Genomic DNA, 21,742 nt, shown 5'->3' with positions numbered 1-21,742 from the left:
AGAAATTCTATACACTTTGCTTTTGGAGGTGGTTTCATGGGTATTACAATTGTCAAAATCCGCTCAAACCATATGATTTGCACATTTTATTGTATATACCTCAACATTAAAAACTCTAAGAGTTCTATGAATTTCTTCCTGTAATTAAAAAAGGATACAGTCCTCCTCCTGAAAATAGGATTCTGCTATCTGTTAAAAAACATTTAAAAAGAGAAAATAAAATTAACATTTAGATGAAAAGATAAATTTGGAAGAAATTAACCACTAATTTGAAACTGTTTCTGACATCAAACTAAGAAAATTCTAATTATCTTCACCAGTTCAGAAGAAATTTGATTGTGAGAACAGAACAAATTCACTCATCTCAAACTAAGCAAACACAGACATTCTTTGGTCTTCACACAATCTCATTCTCCCTGTCTTACTTCAAGTCAAACCAAGTCTCTGATTCATTAGCACTTAGAAGTAACAACTCTCTAAAGAATGAGGAAAATGCTAGAGGAGTTTATAAAGGTATAACATGAGCGAAAAATGATTGTTTATTATAAACTAGAAAGTAGAAATATCTCACAGCACGTGAGACCTTAGCACTTCACTGATTTCATAACTATTTCACAATCTGGTGGCCGAAGACCTAGTGGGACTCTGACTTTTACTTTTAGTTCTGTTTTGATATTTAAGAAAAGGCTAGGCCATGTGCTAACAGTTGAGTAATGATGCTTAGAGTATGTACAAAGTGCTGAAAGTATAAAGAACTCCAGACAGAGTTCAGAGACTCAGGAATGCTTCCAGTTGAGGCTTGTCATTTAACAGATTCATTCTAAAGTACTTTTAAATTCAGAAGTTTCTACTGCTTCTTACTAGATCTCTAGCAAAAAAAAAAAAAAAAAAAAAAGGTATTCTATATATAGATTACTACCTCCATTTTCCTGGTGACTGACAAAGCGAAGATTGATAAAGTGCTTGTCAAACCTATAAACTAGCAAGAAAAAGGAATGGCTTTTCCCAAATCCACCAGTAGAAACAGGAAACAGCATATTTTAAAGTGTATTTATTATTTTCATTTTCTTTTTCTTTGAAAGACAGCGAGAGAGACAGAAACACAGAATGTGAGACAGAAAGAGGAAGAGAGGGACAGATCCATCTTCCTTCTGCTGGTCTACTGCTGACACAATTGCCAACAGCCAGGGCTGGACCAGCGAAAGCCAGGATCTGGAAACTCAATCCATGTCTCCTAGGTGGGTGGCAGGGATTGAGTTCTTGAGTCATCATCTGTAGCCTTCCAGAGTACATATTATCAGGAAGCCAGAATGGGGCGTGGAGCCAGGGGTTGACAGAACTCTGATATGGGATGCAGGTGTTCCAAGTGACATCTTAACTGCTACGCGAAACTCCCACCCCAGAAATAACATTTGTAAAGGAAAATGGATAAATATAGAGTATATACAAATATGCTTTGGATCTAATGTTTTTCCACAAGCAATGCAGATGACTGGACTGAATCATCTTTGTAAAATTTCAATTAACTCTAAAGTTGGATTTCACACTTATGTAATATTGAGATTTTTCCAAGAGATAAACTGATTTTCAGATTCTGTTTTTTATCAGCTTATTGTTCTGACAATATGTTAGAGAATTACTAGTTTGAAACTAATCAAATTGCTAATATACAACCATTTTTTTCAGTCTATATAATAAGAATTTCATGTAATGGTCAACCAGTGGCAAGCTGATAATTATTTAATAGCTACAGAGTGTTGGAGAGAACCCTCATCTGCAGTGTTCCCTCATTTCTGTGGTGTCAATACTCCCATCCTGCCCTGTTTTCAGAGATCAACGGGGTGGACATGAACATAGTGCTTAGGAGAGAGTTTCAGCAAACCATTGGTCATACCTAAAATAAATCAAGAACATTTCAACTCTGAACTTCCAGTGGAAAAGTCAATGGCACTGTACAGAACTTCCCTTTTACATATGAAATGAGATATAGTTTCAGGCTGCCCATTCAAGTAGAGCATCTGGCTCTTCAAAGCCATTTCCTTTACCCTTGTGCATCTGCTTACATGTGGCACAAAGTTACTTATAAATAGCTCTTATCTGAGAAGCTTTGATGGAGTCCACTCTTATTATGAAATCAGATTTTCCAGCACTGCAGCAATGTAATTTTCAATTAGCTTTCTGGTTTCTGTGGCAGTTCTAACACTACAAAACAATTTTATAGTAATGGTACCCAATGCCTTAAAAGTAAATGGCATTTCCAGGAGAAAGGAAAGCTTGAAAAATAAGTTTACAGAGTATCTCCTTATACAAATGCTCCCCTAGTAAGTTTACCAAGACAAGGGATGGAGCTGGCAATGAACAAAAAAGAAGACTGTGAAAGAGGTAGACTTGGGAGAAAAATGCAAGTTCAGTTTCAGAGATTTATTTGAAATGCCCATTAGAAATCTCAGGCAGCTGTGAAGTCTGGAAGTTCAGGAAAGGAAGAGTACGACACCTACAAGACTAGATGGAATCATCCAGTAAGTACAGAATTAGAATAGGGTCAAGAACTGAACCCTGAAGTACTTCAGTGTTTAAAAATGAGTAGGGTATGGGAATTCAGCAAATGAGCATCAGGGAGGCAGGGTCAGTGAGGTAGGTGGTAAAAGCCAAGGATGAGCAATCCCTAAAGATAAATAAAGAAAATGCTTCAAAATAGAATATATGGAACAAGGTTTGGGACAGCAGTTAAGATAACACTTGAGATGCCTACACCTTCCATGGGAGCCTGGGTTTAAGTCCCAGGTCCATTCCAATTCAAGTTTCCTGCTAATGTTCACCCTGAGAAGGAGAAGTAGTAAGTAGTGGCTCAGATGGTTGGATCCCTGCCACTCACATGAGAAACCTGGATTGTGTTCCCAGCTCCCAGGCATTTGGAGACTGAACCAGTGGAGGTGGTTCACTCTCTGTCCCTGTCTCTATGTTCCTGTCCACCTCCCTTCAAAAATTAGACTCTGATCAACTTATCAAAGCTTCTAACACTTCAATAAGATGAGGACTGAGTACCAGATTTGACAGCATGGGTACCAGTGCCCATCATGATGCAATGTTGTGGAATTGTGGGGACAGGCACCACTGGGAAGTGAGTCCAAGAGAGAACTGGATAAGGCATGTTCAACAGTAGTCTGACCCAAAATGTTTTAACCTAAATCAAATCATGAAGAAACAATCAGACAGTGTCTAATTATGGGATATTCTACAATATTCTTTTGATAATTCTCTACAATTATTCTTTTGGTAAGTATCAATGTTTAAAAAGTCCAAAAAGAAAAAGAAAGACTGTTCTGTTCTAATTTCTTGGGATGGATAACAGTCTTGTGGATTACGTAAGGTAATATCTTTGGTCTTGGAAGATAGCTGTAAGAACCTAGGGGTAAAGCAATGTAATGTTTGCAAATTATTTTAAAGTGTTTCAGCAGAAAAAGCGAGTAATGTCACCCAGCATGGATTCTAGGTGAAAAGGCACAGTATGGTGTGCTGGGAAGTCAAATGAACTTCCGCCCCTCCCTAATTTGTGTCCCTTGGGAGGTGACAGGATATTCCGCATTCTGTGGCTGAGGAGGCAGCCATCAGCTGACTGCTGTTCCCTGAGGACTTCAGCATCTCTTTGCTAACTCCAGCCTTGTTTTCAACAAGTAATCTTAGAATTAGTGACAGTAAGGGTGTAGTTTTAAGACTTAATGCTTATTTGGCTTTTATTGTGTATCACTTTGTTAGGTGCTTTTACATACAATAATTCATTTAATTGTCTACAGCCTTACAGAAGAAGAAACTGAAAGCCACTTGGCTTTTTAGTGGTGGAGCCAAAGCCCATGGCTTTGAACCACCACTATATTCTCTAAGCTCCTTTTCCAAAGAGGACAGAGCGCTGAGATATTTAGGAATCATAATCCACCAGATTCAGCAAACCAATATGTTCCTGGGAGTAGGAGTAGATTTTATTTTGGGACATAAAAAATTAAATAATCTTCAGATATGATTATCATCTTCCTGCTTAAAAATGTGATTTTCTAGTAGATTTGCTTCTGCTATAGGCTTACCTTCCAGTAGGAAAGACTATTCCAGCTCAGTGATATAAATGCCTTCCAAAGATTTGTCTACACTTTCTATTTCCAAATGTTCTTTTAAAAAAAAAAGATTTATTTTATTTATTTGAAAGACAGAGTTACAGAGAGAGGTCTTCTATCCGCTGGCTCACTCCCCAAATGATCGCAATGGCCAGAGCCGAGCTGATCCAAGGCCAAGAGCCAGGAGCTTCTTCTGGGTCTCCCACGTGGGTGCAGGGGCCCAAGGACTTGGGCCATCTTCTACTGCTTTCACAGGCCACAGTAGAGAACTGGATCAGAAGTGGAACAGCCAGGACTCAAGCCAGCGCCCATATGGGATGCTGGCACTGCAGGCCGGGGCCTTAACCTGCTGCGCTACAGTGCTGGCCCCTGTTATTTCTTTTGAATTTAAATTTTTTGAGGGCGGGCATTGTGGTGCATTGGGTTAAACTGCCTCTTAGAATTGCCTACATCCAATACTGGAGTGCTGGGGATTGAGTCCCACCTTTGCTTTCAAACCAGCTTCCTGCCAATGGACCTGAAAGCAGATGTTGCTGAAGTACTTGGGTTCCTACCATACACGTAGGAGACCTTGATGGAGTTACAGACTCCTGGCTTCAGCATGGCCCTACACTGGTTGTTGCAGCATTCGTGGAGTAAACCAGTGGATAGGGGATCTCTCTCTGTCACTCGGATTAAAAAAATAAAAAAAAAACCTTAAAATTTTAACTTGGGGGTAGAGGGAAAAAGAGAGTGAGCTCCCATTTGCCGGTCTACTCCCCCAACCCCCAAAATGCCTGCAAGGGCCTAGGGCAAAGACAGCAGCCACACTTTGCACAAGAGTGATAGGAACCAACTTACTTAAGCCATCAATCACCACTACCTCCCAGGGTCCTAATAGCTGGAAGCCAGAATCAGAGATCAAACCCAGGTACGCTGATGTGGGATGTGCCTAAATGCCCATCCTCCTAAAATGTCTTGTCCCCCAACTTTTAACTGAAATTGCCCAGAGGAGTTCAAGTAAAATCAACAACTACATGCCTTTCACCTAGATTTGTAAATTACTAACATTTTGCCAAATTTTCTTTCTTTCTGACTCTCCCTCTCTTATATATTTTCCACCACTGAAACACTTTAAGTAAATTGCAGGTATTAATGTTACTTTATCCCTAAATACCTGTACATGTATCTCCCAAAAACAAGGATACTCTCCTACATAATCTACAATGCCATTACCAACCTTAAGCAATTATTCATTGATATACACTTTGTAGCCTCAATCCACCATGTGGAGTCAAGAAGTCTGAAAGATAAGGAGGCTGCATTGGCATTCCTCAGTGTGGCAAGTTTTCCTAAGTTTTCAATATTCAAGTCCATTATTCAAGTAATAATTCAAGACCATTATTCAAGGAAGTAATACAAATTTGTAAAAATCTGCATTTTCTCACTTTGGGAAAAAAGATATTTTACTTTAAAAAAAAAAAAAAGATTTACCGTTGGTTCACTCTCCAAGTTCCGATGACAGCCAGAAGCCAGGAACTCTACCTGGAACCCCCATGTGGGTTGGAGGAACCCAAGTACTTGGGCCATCACTCACTGCCACCCAGATGCATTAGCAGATAGCTGGATCAGAAGCACAGAGCAGGGGCCAGGCCATGGCTCACTTGGTTAATCCTCCACCTGCAGTAACAGCATCCCATATGGGCGTCGGGTTCTAGTCCCAGTTGCTCCTCTTCCAGTCCAGCTCTCTGCTGTGGCCCGGGAGGGCAGTGGAGGATGGCTCAGGTGCTTGTGCCCCTGCACCCGTGTGGGAGACCAGGAGAAAGTGCCTGGCTCCTGGCTTCAAATTGGTACAGCACCAGCCGTGGCGGCCATTTGGGGAGTGAACCAATGGAAAGAAGACCTTTCTCTCTGTCTTTCTCTCTCTCTCACTGTCTGTAACTCTACCTGTCAAATAAATTTAAAAAAAAAAAGAAGCAGCAGCACAGAGTAGACAGGACTTGAACCAGATATTCCAATATGGGATGCGGGTGTCTCAAGTGACACTTTTTTTATATAAAGATTTATTTATTTATTTGAGAGGCAGAGTTATAGACAGAGAGATCTTCATCTGCTGGTTCACTCCCCAAATGGCTGCAATGGCTGCAGTTGGCTGACTCAAAGCCAGGAGCTTCTTCTGGATCTCCCACATGGGTGTAGAGGCCCAAACACTTGCACCGTCTTCTGCTGCTTCCAGAGGCCATTAGCAGAGAGCTGAATCAGAAGCAGAGCAGCTGGGACTCAGATCGGCACCCATATGGGATGCTGGCACCACAGGCAGAGGCCTAACCTACTATGCCACAGCACTGGCCTCCAAGTGGCAACTGAAACCCCTGTGCCATAATGCCTGATACTTTATTTTTTTAAAAATTTTTTTTAAAAAAAATCTCATTCTAAAAGTTAAAATGAAACAGAAGCAAATGAAATAAAAAGCAAAACTTTCAAGCCGGTGCCGTGGCTTAACAGGCTAATCCTCCGCCTTGCAGCGCCGGCACACTGGGTTCTAGTCCCGGTCGGGGCACCGATCCTGTCCCGGTTGCCCCTCTTCCAGGCCAGCTCTCTGCTGTGGCCAGGGAGTGCAGTGGAGGATGGCCCAAGTGCTTGGGCCCTGCACCCCATGGGAGACCAGGAGAAGCACCTGGCTCCTGCCATTGGATCAGCGCGGTGCGCCGGCCGCAGTGCGGCGGCCATTGGAGGGTGAACCAACGGCAGAAAGGAAGACCTTTCTCTCTGTCTCCCTCTACTGTCCACTCTGCCTGTCAAAAAAAAAAAAAAAAAAAAAAAGCAAAACTTTCCCCATTATCATGTACTTAGTATTTACATTTTAAGTGAAAATAAAAAGTTGTTCAGAAATATCTTAATTTTTTAATAAGTTCTTAAATTAAAAAAAAAAAGGTTTGAATCACTGTCCTAAAGGCCTCCCACTCCCAAGACTCTCCACCTCTTCATTTACCCTCCTAATCATCAGGAGAGTTATTTTTCTAAAGTTCAAATCTGATTCTGGCACTCTCATAATTAAAAACTTCCAGGGACAGGCATTTGGTTTAACAATTAAAACAACTCCCTGTGATGCCTGGAACCACATTGGAATACCTGCATTCAAATCTTAGTTCCACTCCTGATTTCAGCTTCCTGCTAATGTGTGCTTGAGAGACAGCAAGAGATGGTTCAAGTAGCTGGATCCCAGCAACCCACATGAGAGACTCAGAGTGAATCCTGTCTTCTCATTTTGACCCAGCCATTGCAGATATTTAGAGAATAAACCAGCAGATGGGAATTTCTGTCTTTCTAAGTGTTTATCTTTTAAATACATAACATAAACTAAATAAAAAATTTTAGAAGTTTTGCATTAATTTCACCAGCCATACAATTTCACTTTCTATGTCTATTTCTAACTCTTCCTCCAGCAGAATCCCAATCATGCATTTCTTCTGGTACCAGCTTACTTTGTTTTGTGAGCTCTAGTGAGCATTTAATCATCCCATAAAAGTCAGCTCAAGAGTTACCTTCTTTTCTTAATGCCTATGGGACAAGGTTAACCACCATTTCGTATTGCTGAACATAATTTCCACTCTAACACTTAACTACATGAGTCTATATTTATTTATTTACCTGTTTCTCCTATGCACAGAGGCTTTATTAAGGACATACTCTGTTAGGTAATTTTTGGTTTCCCAGTATCTAGCTTAGGTTTGGATACCTAGTTGGTGATTAGTAGGCTCTTGCTATGTTGACTCTTATTTGTACAGCTTCATGACAAAATATAGGGAGTTAGCCATTCTAATGATTTATTCAGGGCCTAGACATGGCCACCAGTGAATGATATGTCAGATTTCCCATCAGTCAATGATCCAGAGCCACTGTCCCCTTGAGCTCACCACCAATGAATGGGATAGAATCAACTGCAGAGAATTTGGATTTTAGATTATTCCAAACACTAGCGCAGAATTTTAATGATGCTGAAGGTGAAGGTTTTAAACCCAGTACCTGATGAAGGCAAAGGGGAAGTGCTCTTGAATCCAACTGTTCAACTTCACCTCGTATAAGTGAGAACAAAGATTGCAGAACTAGTGTTGGAGATTCTGGTTGATCGTTAGCATTTACTTCAGCAGCCTCTTCATCATCAGCAGCATGAGTGGATGCACTTTGTATCATTTCTTGCATTAAAGGTGCAGCATCTTCTGATGAAAGTCCTTTAAGAGGTAAAGAACATGCCTATGTGAGGATAAACTCTCATCATGGTGGAACATCTTAAAAATAATTATGCCTATTAACGATAAAACTTTCAGACAAAACTGACCACATGAAAAAACTCCCAGGGAGGATAATTTATTTAAAGATATATTTATTTATTTGAAACACAAAGTTATAGAGAGGCAGAGGCAGAGGCAGAGAGAGGTCTTCCATCCGCTGGTTCACTCCCCAAGTGGCTGCAATAGCAGGAGCTGGGCTGATCTGAAGCCAGGAGCCAGGAGCTTCTTCCAGGTCTTCCCACACAGATGCAGGGGCCCCAGGGCTTGGGCGATCTTCCACTGCTTTTCCAGGCCATAGCAGAGCGCTGGATCAGAAGTGGAGCAGCTGGGACTCAAACCAGCGCCCACATGGGACACCAGCACTGCAGGCGTCAGCTTTACCCACTATGCCACAGCACTGGCCCCAAAGCATAATTTACAATCCTCATTAAATCAAGACTGCACTGACATCTGATTGCTTCTATTAGCATACATATAAACCACATTTGCAGAATTTTAATTAAGAGTATTAATTAAAAGAGATTCACAGAAAAGCGTGCAGGTTACAAGCTGACCAAAGATTTGATTCTCCAAGAGGAAAACTGGATTAGCTATAATTTGAAGTCTTGGCTTGCCCAAAAGGAAACAGGACTGAACAAGAAGTTCAAGATGTTATCATATGAAATGGCCAAGGAAGTTGAGCTTTTCTCTTTAAACTTCATCCTGATAACATGAGAACTACTTCTGCATCCTTGGAGAGTGGCAGGCATTTGGGTGTCAAAATTAATGGACACTGAACTATCTTCCCTAATAAAAAGAGGCCAACTAATACAAACTTCTTTAATAAATAAATGCTTGACCCATAGCTCCTAAAGTGCACAAATTAAATAAAAAAATTATACAGTCACCCTTCCCTGATATCCCAGTATCAGTTCTACTTTGCACATTCAAATCAAATATGCTAGTCTGCCTTAGAAAAGAGCTTTCTAAGAACTTAAGTGTGGATGCACCAAGATGAAGGCTGCCTTCCTACTAGAGTGCGCCCAGAACCCTGCCTTCTACTGGCCTCTAAACAAACTCACTGTCCTGGCCAGAGGGCTCCATTCTTTATCTCCCTAGTAAAATACTCTATGCCTGTCTGAGCAATTACAGATTCTAACCACTGACATAGTTTCTTCCTGTCTGCACCTATTTATGTTCTAGCAAAAGCCATATTTTCCCCTGTAACATGACTCTGAAGTCATCTTACTTTCACTTGAACTCTATATATAGCCTTGTATTATGCTGAGTTGCATCACAGTAATTGGTGTTAATGTCTTTGTTAGATCGTAACTCCTGTAGCATAGAGGTGAATCCAGATACCATAGTATTTATACCCAGCACAGTATCTTCAGCTCTAAAATTCTAAGAATTGCACCTCTTTACTAATAATCACCTACTGTGATTATTTATATTTCAGAGAATTCTCTTCTACAAATTTTATATCAGATGGCCTCTAGAATTATAAGGCCCAGTGATGGCTGCCATTTTGCAGGGACAAAATTTATAAAAAACACAACTGATTCTTCTGCCTTTCAATTTTCTAACCACAATGATGGCAAGACCAAAAGAATGCCAATGTGGAGCTTTCCATAGAGAACTACAAATATACCAACAGAACTTGTGTTTTCTTTCTCTTCTCCCATTCCTCAGATATTTAATCACATATAGATTGTGATAAAGCTGGTTTCCTATACTCTATTCTTCATAAAATTCTTCCCATATAGTTATTAAACTACAAATACTACCTTATGCTGCTTCTTGGTAAAAAAAAAAAATAGCAGAATTTCATAATGCTGATTTTCAGTGAGAGAGAGCTAAAGACTACTACCAGGGGCCAGCGCTGTGGCGCAGCAGGTTAACGCACTGGCCTGAAGAGCCTGCATCCCATATGGGTGCTGGTTAGAGACCTGGCTGCTCCACTTCTGATCCAGCTCTCTGCTGTGGCCTGGGAAAGCAGTAGAAGATGGCCTAAGTCCTTGGGTCTCTGCACCCATGTGGGAGACCTGGAAGAAGCTCGTGGCTCCTGGTTTTGGATTGGCACAGCTCTAGCCATTGCAGCCAATTGGGGAGTGAACCAGCAGATGGAAGACCTCTCTCTCTCTCTCTCTGCCTCTCCTCCCTCTGTGTAACTCTGACTTTCAAATAAATAAATAAATCTTTAAAAAAAAAAAAAAAAGACTACTACCAAAGATGGAATGACCCTTGGATTAGACATTTTACTATCTGTAGTTTCTTATCTGAAATGAAGGTCTTGGCTACCCAAACTCTGTGGTTTCCTCTAGATGTGATCACCCAAAGCATTCAAAATCTCTGCAAAGAATTTGGCATTTAAGAAATGTAGATCATCACTGTGAAAATGATACAGCAACATGAAAACTGAAGGTAAGGTTACCTGCCTAATACAAATCTCTCCTAACTGTTCTCATTATAATTTTTTTTTTTTTGACAGGTAGAGTTATAGACAGTGAAAGAGAGAGCCAGAGAGAAAGGTCTTCCTTCCGTTGGTTCACTCCTCAAATGGACACTACGGACGGCACTGTGATGATCCGAAGCCAGGAGCCAGGTGCTTCCTCCTGGTCTCCCATGCGGGTGCAGGAGCCCACGCACTTGGGCTATCCTCCACTGCCCTCCTGGGCCACAGCAGAAAGCTGGACTGGAAGAGGAGCAACCGGGACTAGAACCGGCGTCCATATGAGATGCCAGCACTACAGGCGGAGGATTAATCAAGTGAGCCACGGCGCCAGGTGCCGGCCCTCATAATAAATTTTCTAAACCAATGTTCCTCCTTTTCCTAGCTGTGGACTGCATCAATGATGGCATTTTAGATTTTCAGGCAAGAAGAATGGCATGCCCTTTTGAGAAGAGCTTTGCAATACTCCAAACCAAAGGGTAGGTTTCTATTTCCAGCTCTCCCAAGCTTTTAGTAATGGAGTTTTTCATGGGCTAACTAATCATATAAATTGTTACAGATGTTACCAAATCACCAGGATATACTCTACCTTAGGCACATATAAAATAATAAAATAATCTCTAGCCATAGTCTAGATACATGGAATTATAAACCACTTAAAATATGACCTTATTAGTTTTACATTAAAGGAGTAAAAAACATGCATTAGAAAGCTGTCTATTGCTAAAGAGTTGAAAGAAGAATGACATGGAAATCAGGACAGCCCTAAGTTCTCAGCCTACTTGTACAATTTACTAGTTGTACCTTTGGCAAATAACTTAAAATCTTTGATTGAGTTTTTCCCCTGTAACATGGAAGGCTATGATCTTTACATCATAAGATTAAATGAGAGAGTGTGTGCAAAAGCAAGCATGCTCCCAAGCCCTCAGCCTAAACAGACTTTACTGTCACTTGAATGAAAAAGGACACAAGATTGGCAAGTCACTTCTGAGACTAAAATACATTCAGAGGAAAGGGTCAATAAAGCTCATATTGCTAATGTGGTGAATAGTAGGATTATAAGAACTACGATGGAGTATTAAAATGTTTGGTTTATTATTTATCATTATTATAGTTTTTAACATGATAGAACTTCCCTCCCCCAAACAGTATCATACAGTAAACAGCCTTTTTAGACTGGCTTCTTTCAATTAGTAACATTTAAGCTTCCTCCATGTCATTGTAGCTCATTGATTTTTAGCAGTGAAGGACACTCCATGAACTTGTTTTTCTTTTTTTTTATAGTTTTTAAATATTTAGTTTATTTATTTGAAAGAGATAAAGAGAGGTAGAGACAAAGAGAGAGGTCTTCTATCTGCTAGTTCACTCCCCAGATGGCTGCAACTGCTGGAGCTGTGCCGATCTGAAGCCAGGAGCCAGGAGCTTCTTCCAGGTCTCCCACGCGGGTGCAAGGGCCCAAAGATTTGGGCCATCCTCTACTGCTTTCCCAGGCCATAGCAGAGAGCTGGATTGGAAGAAGAACTACCAGGACTAGTAACGGTGTCCATTTGGGATGCCGGTGCTTCAGGCCAGGGCTTTAATCTGCTGTGCCACAGCACCAGCCCCGAACTTGTTTTTCATAAAGGCAACAATGAAGAAAATGAACAGTAATATAATCATCAGTACTTAAATGGGTATGTCATGAATTGACACCATTATAATGTACTAAAATATTTGAAATAATAACAAAGTACTTGGGCTGGCGCTGTGGCGCAGTAGGTTAATCCTCTGCCTGTGGCGCTGGCATCCCATATGGACGCCGGTTCTAGTTTGGCTGCTCCTCTTCCAATCCAGCTCTCTGCTATGGCCTGGGAGGGCAGCGGAAGATAGCCGAAGTCCTTGGTGCCCTGTACCCGCATGGGAGACCTGGAAGAAGCACCTGACTCCTGGCTTTGGATCCGCATAGCTCCGGCCATGGCAGCCATTTGGGGAGTGAACCAACGGAAGGAAGACCTTTCTCTCTTTCTCTCCCTCTCACTATCTGTAACTCTACCTCTCAAATAAATAAATATCTTTTTTTTTAAAAAAATTACTCACTGCAGCCGGCGCCGTGGCTTACTAGGTTAATCCTCCACCTTGCGGCGCCGGCACACCGGGTTCTAGTCCCGGTCGGGGCACCGATCCTGTCCCAGTTGCCCCTCTTCCAGGCCAGCTCTCTGCTGTGGCCAGGGAGTGCAGTGGAGGATGGCCCAAGTGCTTGGGCCCTGCACCCCATGGGAGACCAGGAGAAGCACCTGGCTCCTGCCATCGGAACATTCGGTGCGCCGGCCGCAGCGCGCCTACCGCGGCAGCCATTGGAGGGTGAACCAACGGCAAAAAGGAAGACCTTTCTGTCTGTCTCCCTCTACTGTCCACTCTGCCTGTCAAAAAAAAAAAAAAAATTACTCACTGCAACATTAAAGTTTTTATATTTTTTCGTGTGGATTTCAGAAAAATTTGATATTATTATTTTTTATGTCATCTGAGTCTTAGTTTTCCTTGAAAAATATATAGCTTGGGGCCAGCATTGCAGCATAGCAGGTAAAGCCACCACCTATAATGCTGGCAGGCATCCCATATGGATGCCAGTTAGAGTACTAGAGGCTCCACTTCCCAACCAGCTCCCTGCTAATGGCCTGGGAAAAATTATCAGAAGATGCACCCACGTGGGAGACTTGCAAGAAGCTCCTGGCTCCAGCCTTCAGCATGGTCCAGCCCCAGCCACTGAGGATATCTGGGGAGTGAACCAGCAGGTAGAGGATATCTCTCTCTCTTTCTCTCTCTCTCTCTCTCTTTCTCTCCCTATCTGTATCTCTGACTTTCAAATAAATAAATCTTAAAAGAAAAAAAAAAAAAGAAAACTAATTTCACTCCTGAATTACTATTACAATTTCTTCTGATATGTTTTCTAGTAACAATATATTTATAATTAAGAACAAAAGCCAAACTAAAACACATTCTGCCACATGTCATTTCCCCTTCACTACAAAGTCCCACTCAATATAAATTTTACGCTTTTTATTGCTACATATTAATCCATACAGCTAAACAGGAAAAAAAATTCTATTTACCTTCATTTGTGAAAGCCAAATGAGTTATAGTTAAAACTACTTATTCAGCAATGTGGTGATGCTATTTATAAATATATATAGACAGTGACAGGCAAATTCATAGGTCCTAATTTAACACTTGTCAACTTCATCAAACCATAAAAAGGAGATAATAGTTCCACATGTACCCATTAAAAAGTTTTATATATATATATATATATATTTTTTTTTTGACAGGCAGAGTTAGAGAGAGAGAGAGAGAGACAGAGTGAAAGGTATTCCTTCCATTGGTTCGCCACCCAAATGGCTGCCACAGCCGGCGCTGCACCGATCCGAAGCCAGGAGCCAGGTGCTTCCTCCTGGTCTCCCATGCGGGTGCAGGGCCCAAGGACTTGGGCCATCCTCCACTGCCTTCCCAGGCCACAGCAGAGAGCTGGACTGGAAGAGGAGCAACCGGGACAGAATCCGGCGCCCCAACAGGGACTAGAACCCGGGGTGCCGGCGCTGCAGGCGGAGGATTAGCCTAGTGAGCCATGGTGCTGGCAAAAAGTTTTATATGTTGAAAAATCTGTAACAACTATGTGCCGGAGGTTAGGAGAATTATCTTGATTAAGATATTTTATTCCATTCATCAGACCCTTTAATTCTGTAGAATTGATCTCTGGCTAGTGTTCAACAGCATTTGGCAGAAGAATGCAGCAGTATTCTCCAACACCTTTATCTTAAAACAGTGGGACGTTTTAATAATCTAACAAATATAACAAAGTGACAGAACCATTTCTCTGCATGATAGGGAAAACAATATGACAGGATGGTTACAAACTCCCCACAAGAAGATGCTAAGTAATCAACAGAACTAAAATTATTGCAAACAACATGGAGATCTGAAAGAAGTTACATAGATGATATCAAGGCCTAGGTAAAGACAGAGGCAATGATTATACCTCGGATGGTGGTGATACTGGCAGCACAGGCTAAGCCGATGCGATATTTGGAGATGGAGGTAGGGCTATTTAAAGTTTTAATATGCTTCAAATACCGTCCTCTACTACTCAGAATGTAAATACACCGCCTCGTACACAGGCTTTAGATCAGGGGTGGGGAAATGCCTGGCAGGCAGACTGCATAAGATCAAGAAAATCACTTGGTCTGGCCTTGTCAAGGCAACCACAGGTGGAACCTGAAATCAGGAAATCTAGGCAGGCTAACTTTTAAGCCCAGCGCTGGCAGCTGCGCCATTTCTGGAGTGAACCAGCACACAGAAGAGCTCTTTCTGTGTAACTTCTCTCTGTAACGCTGCCTTTCAAATAAATAAATCTTAAAAAAAAAAAAAAATCAAAGAAATTAAATGAGAGCATGGCATCTAAATCAAGTGGCCTGGGTTTGAATCCTAAATCCACTACTTTTTGGCTTTGTGACCAGGCAAATCAGTCTCCTTAATCCTTAATTTCCCCATCTTTAAATGAGAGATACTATCTTATTAACATAGGGACTATTCTAAGAATTTTAATTTATGTAAGAAATAAACTAGGAAGCTCTTCTGCTTATCTTCAAGTCTGCTACCTCTCTTTTTTCAAATGAAAGCAGAGTTTGGGGGCCAGTGTTGTAGTGTAGTGAGCAAAACCACTACCTGTGATGCCAGCAGTGTCCTGGCTGCTCCACTTCTGATCCAGTTCCCTGGCTAATGGCCTGGGAAAAGCAGAGGAATATTGCCCAAGTACTTGTGTCCCTGACACCCATGTGGGAGACCTGGATGAAGCTCCAGGATCCTGGCTTTGGCTTGGCTCAGTAGTGGCCATTTTGGCCATTTGGGGAGTGAGCCAGCAGATGGAAGACATCTTTCTCTCTATAGCTCTGACTTTCTTTCTTTCTTTCTTTTTTTTTTTTGACAGGCATAGTGAGAGAGAGACAGAGAGAAAGGTCTTCCTTTTTGCCGTTGGTTCACCCTCCAATGGCTGCTGCGGCCGGCGCATCTCGCTGATCCGAAGCCAGGAGCCAGGCGCTTCTCCTGGTCTCCCATGCGGGTGCAGGGCCCAAGCACTTGGGCCATCCTCCACTGCCTTCCCGGGCCATAGCAGAGAGCTGGCCTGGAAGAGGGGCAACCGGGATAGAATCTGGCACCCCAACCGGGACTAGAACCCAGTGTGCCGGTGCTGCAAGGTGGAGGATTAGCCTGTTAAGCCACGGCGCCGGCCTGTAACTCTGACTTTCAAATAAATAAATGCATATTTTTAAAAAAGAAAAAGATATTAGAAAACAGAACTACATTCACTGGGTTTTTTTTGTTTTGTTTTTTTTTAATTTTTTTTTTTATTTTTTATTTTTGACAGGCAGAGTGGACAGTGAGAGACAGAGACAGAGAGAAAGGTCTTCCTTTTGCCGTTGGTTCACCCTCCAATGGCCGCCGCGGTAGCGCGCTGCGGCTGGCGCACCGCGCTGATCCGATGGCAGGAGCCAGGTGTTTATCCTGGTCTCCCATGGGGTGCAGGGCCCAAGGACTTGGGCCATCCTCCACTGCACTCCCTGGCCACAGCAGAGAGCTGGCCTGGAAGAGGGGCAACCGGGACAGGATCGGTGCCCCGACCGGGACTAGAACCCGGTGTGCCGGCGCCGCTAGGCGGAGGATTAGCCTATTGAGCCGCGGCGCCGGCCACATTCACTGGTTTTATAAAAATACTTTATTTGATAAAAGTGATTCAAGTCCTTTTCACCATATTTAGCCAGGTCAAATAAAGAATATGAAGGATTGGTGTTTTGGGCACAGTGAGTTACACTGCCACTAGGGATGCACAAATCCCATATCAAATGCTTGGGAACCAGTCCCACGGCTGTTTCAGACCAAGCTTCCTGAAAATGCACCTGGGAGGCAGTAGATGGTGGCCCAAATACTTGGGTCACTGCCACCCACCTGGGAGATGTGGATGGAGTTCCTAGCACCTAGTGCAGCAGCAGCTGTTGCAGGCATGTGGGGAGTAAACCAGTGGATGGAAGATATATCTTTGTTTCTCCCTGTGACTCTGCCTTTCAAACAGATAAATATATACATAAAAATAAATAATCTCTAAAAAGCGAATCTGAGAGAAAATTACCCCGTCATTCAGAAACAGTTACGGAAACAAACTGAATCCCATCACCTCCTGTAAGAGTGAACTATCCACCTTTTACCTGATCGTGTCTTGTCTTGCTGAGCCTGGCAGACGGAACTGTTTTGCAGAAACACAGCTACCAACACACTCAGAAGAAAGCATATGTGATAACTGCTGTGCAGCAAACTGTGCTAAGTCAACTAGAAGAGAATTCCTTTAAACACACTTCAAAATTCTACAAAAGCGAGAAAGTATCATATAACAATCAGACTCAGAGTCTGAAATCAGATTGCCCGGGATCAAATTCTGAGTGCCAGTCATGAGCAATATTCATGAAACACTGAGCAAGTTGCTTAATCTCTTTGTGTCATAAGATTCCTCATCTATAAATGAAGGCTAATTGTAATATTGCTTAATAAGGCTGCAGTGAGGAGTGAATGAGATAGTCCACATAAAGCAGTACTGCAGTGGCTGGCATATGGTAAATACACAAAACATTGTCAAGAACTTGTGTTTTAGAACTCAGTGAAACAGTCACATCAAGCTATGAATTTCTGGAGATTTTCTTAAACACGGTATTTATCATTTTGACCATTATGAAGCATACAATTCAGTGACATTAAATACATTCACAGTGTTGAGCAACCATCGTCACCATCCATTTCCAGAACCTTCTCATATCCCAAACAGCTCTGGACCCATTAAACATTAACTCCCTATTCCACTCTTTATCCTGAACCTAGAAACCACCATTCAACCTTCGATGTCTATGAATTGCCTATTCTAAGCATGTCATATAAACGGTATCACTAATAATTGTCCTTTGTGTCTGGATTTTTTCACTTAGTATAAAGTTCTCCAACCTCATCTGTGTGCAAGCATGCATCAGATTACCAACTGGTTTAAAAAACTGAATGCGATTCCATTGTATACACAGACCATATTGTGTTTATCCATTCATCCATTGATGGACTGCAGAGTTTCCTACCTTTTGGCTACTGTGAATAATGCTGTGATGAACCATGGGGTACAAGGATCTCTTTGAATCCTTACTTTCAATTCTTGTACTGGATACCCAGAAGTGAAATGGCTGGATTATATAGTAACATGTTTAAATTTTTGAGGAACTACTAGTTTTCTTGTAGTTTGATGATTTTAACTATCTCAATTACTATTCTTTTTTTTTTTTAAGATTTATTTTATTTATTTGAAGGACAGAGTTACAAAGCGAGGTAGAGACAGAGAAAAAGATCTTCCATCCGCTGGTTCACTCCCCAGATGGCTGCAACGGCCAGAGCTGTGCTGATCCGAAACCAGGAGCCACGAGCTTCTTCCAGATCTCCTACATGGGTGCAGGGGCCCAAAGACTTGGGCCATCTTCTACTGCTTTCCCAGGCCATAGCAGAGAGCTGGATTGGAAGAGGAGCAGCGGGGACTGGAACCTGAGCCCATATGGGATGCCAGCACTTCAGGCCAGGGTTTTAACCCACTGCGCCACAGTGCCAGCCCCTCAACTACTATTCTTTGACTTCAATATTTGTATGTTTCTTTCCACCTCTAAAAGATAATAATACTTCCCAAAGCTGACTTGGTTCTAAATCAACAGCATCCTTATCTCAAAGATGATATCATATAAAAATACAAAATAGTAGCATTGTTTCAGAATCATTCATTTTGATCCCATGCCTGTGAGCTTTGTTCTAGCTATGAGAAGCCCTAAAGTCAAAAGGCCTTGAGTGACATAAACAAAATGGCAGAAGGTGCAGCTCTACATTCCCAAGCCTGTACAAAAATACTTTTTAAAAATTCAAATCCAGGCCGGCGCCGCAGCTTACTTGGCTAATCCTCCACCTGCGGTGCTGGTACCCTGGGTTCTAGTCCCAGTTGGGGCGCCGGATTCTGTCCCGCTGCTCCTCTTCCAGGCCAGCTCTCTGCTGTGGCCCGGGAAGGCAGTGGAGGATGGCCCAAGTGCTTGGGCCCTGCACCCGCATGGGAGACCAGGAGGAAGCACCTGGCTCCTGGCTTCGGATCAGCGCAGCGCGGCTGTAGCGGCCATTTTGGGGGTGAACCAACGGAAGGAAGACCTTTCTCTGTCTGTCTCTCTCACTAACTCTGCCTGTAAAAAAACAAACAAACAAAAATGTCATTAAAAAAAAATTCAAGTCCAACCAGAACTGTCAGAACACAAAGGTGTACAACAGAGTGAAACAGGCAATGCAAGCAAGGCAGGAAAGCTCTGTGGCAGGCTTACTTGCCCTTACCTCATCCCTCCCCCAGCTCAACAAGCAACCTTGAAAACAGTGTTCAAAGTTCGGAACTCTGGGCCTTGTTTCCAAAGAGAACAGAGCAGGCTTACTTGCAGATCACTTTGTTCTAACTTTGGGCTACCCAAAATACTGGCAGAAGTCACTTGCTTCTGTTTAATGGAACTGAGAACCCATGAGAACAGAAAAGCAGCAAGCGTTGCTACAAGGTGATGTTGGATGATGGTGAAACACCTACAGTCAACTGAGGCAAAAAACAAAAAAACAAAAAACTATCATAAAGACATAAAACAGACCACTTAAAGCCATGGAAGAAAGCCAGAAAGTGGTATCCTTGGGAAATCAGGCACTCAAAAATGTCTATGCAAATTAGGGAATTAAGAAAACCATACGACAGTCTGGGACAAGACACATGTTGAAAAAAGACCTGAGACAGGGGCTGGTGTTGTGGTTAAGTCATGGCATGGGACGTTAGCATTTCATATTAAAGCAGCGATTCAGGTTCCAGCTGCTCTGTTTTCGATCCAGCTCCCTGCTAATGCGTCTGGGAAAGCAGTAGATAATCTCCAAGGGCTTGGACCTCTGCTACGCACGTGGAAGACCCAGATGGAGTTCTTGGTTTCGGGCTTTAGACTGGCCCAGTCCCAGCTGTTGTGGCCCTTGGCAGCTTGGGCGGGGGGGGGGGGGGGGGCAGGGGGTGGTAAACCAGTGAATGGTTCTCTCTCCCCTCTCTGTCACCCTATCTTCCAAATAATAAATAAACTTTAAAAAAAAAAAAAAAAAAGACCTTAGAAGACCCTAAATTTTTACCACTAGACAATCTATAAGCACAGAGCAAGCAGGAAGTGAAACCTGAGGCAGAATTTTAAATGGCCCAGAGAAGTGTTAAATGTTAAAGGAATATTATGACAGAGCCAATTTTGTATAGACTGGAAAAAGAACAAAAGTTAAGACTTCAGCAACAAGAACAGCCAACCCTGAGCAAGAAGAATCTCAATATGCAAATATTCCATTTTCCTCAATAACAACAAAACCACAAAGCATACAAAGAAACTATAGGATAGTCCATTCAGAGGAAAGAAATGAATTGACAGAAAACAGCTACAAGGAAGCCTAGCCATTGGACTTACCAGGCAAAGAATTTCAATGAATTTTTTTTTTTTTTTTTTTGACAGGCATAGTTAGACAGTGAGAGAGAGAGACAGAGAGAAAGGTCTTCCTTCCATTGGTTCAGCTCCCAAATGGCTGCTGGCGTGCTGCGTTGATCCAAAGCCAGGAGCCAGGTGCTTCCTCCTGGTCTCCCATGCGGGTGCAGGGCCCAAGGACTTGGGCCATCCTCCACTGCCTTCCCGGGCCACAGCAGGAGGATTAGCTTAGTGAGCCGCAGCGCCAGCCTCAATGAACTGCCTTAACTAAGCTCAAAGAGCTAAAGGAAACCATGGACAAAGAACTAAAGGACATCAGGAAAACAATGTATGAACAAAAGGAGACTATAAATAGAGAGAAATTATAAAAAGGAAAAAGGAAGTTAGTGTTTCCTATGTACAGAAATTCTGTTTAGGGTGTTAAAAGTTTTGGGAATAATGCTGATGATTATCAATATAATTAATGTCCCTTAATTGTATATTGAAATAATTAAAAAGGCACACTTCTATTTTACTTTTATAAGAAAAATTGCTTTCAGTACTGTGATTTTACATTTTGATTCTTAGAGTCATCGTATAACTGAATTCCTCAAACTGCCATACCCATTAATGTTAAGGCATTTCTTGCTTCAATTTTGGAAGACAAATCAGAAATAACTTTTAAAAAATATTTATTTATTTTGAAAGGCAGAGTTACAGAGACAGAGATCTTCCATCTGCTAGTTCACTTCCCAGATGGCCACAACAGCCAGGGCTGGGCCAGGTCAAAGCCAGAAGCTTCATCCAGGTCTCCCACATGGGTGGCAGGGGCCCAAGTAGTTGGGCCATCTGCTGCTGCTTTTCCACCAGGGCCATTAGCAGGGAGTTGGATCATAAGTTCAGCGAGGACTCCAAATGGAGCCTATAAGGGATGCTGGTGTCACAGGCAGCAGCTTTACCCACTGTGCCATAATGCCAGCCCCCAGAAATAAATTTTAACACATGGTTTACGTGGTTCCTATGCTAGACTCTGTGCATGCTCCCTCCCACATTTCCTCACTCGAAGGTTCTGGTAAATGCAGTGAAAACAGAAAGGTGAATATCTACCACCTAAATATCTTCAATCACTGGTAAAACACACCAGAAGTGACAAAAGTAAATATTCCTTCCTTTTCCTCAACACTAGACATAGTATTATGAGATGAACTTGAAAATGAGCCAAGTTCCTTCTCATCTGACCTGGGGTCAAAGGGCTGTACCATGTAATTATGGTATAATTACCATCTGCTCCACGTGGCACATTTTCCTCCCGTACCCTCAGGCTGCAGCCTCTGCCTTCAGAGGGAGCAAGGCAGGGCTGTGGTTAAGGTCTTGTTTAGACTGGAGTCAAGC

At 42.3% G+C, this 21,742-nt stretch overlaps 1 protein-coding gene across 4 annotated transcripts in view; it reads right to left on the bottom strand.

The window, feature by feature from the left end:
• The window catches only part of CNST (consortin, connexin sorting protein), a 93,823-nt gene that overhangs the window by 38,068 nt on the left and 34,013 nt on the right, over positions 1 to 21,742 (bottom strand). For all 4 annotated transcript variants that reach the window (XM_062210782.1, XM_062210780.1, XM_062210781.1 and 1 more), the window contains 2 exons: positions 8,112 to 8,317; positions 159 to 189 (listed from right to left, as the gene is read on the bottom strand). In XM_062210782.1, coding sequence (XP_062066766.1) covers positions 159 to 189; positions 8,112 to 8,317 — 237 coding nt within the window. The remainder of the gene's footprint in view (positions 1 to 158; positions 190 to 8,111; positions 8,318 to 21,742) is intronic.

This window comes from Lepus europaeus, chromosome 14 (assembly GCF_033115175.1).
Source record: "Lepus europaeus isolate LE1 chromosome 14, mLepTim1.pri, whole genome shotgun sequence".
Lineage (NCBI taxonomy): Eukaryota > Metazoa > Chordata > Mammalia > Lagomorpha > Leporidae > Lepus > Lepus europaeus.
The sequence above is the reverse complement of the archived record's forward strand: the minus strand, read 5'-3'. Positions and strand labels throughout refer to the sequence as shown.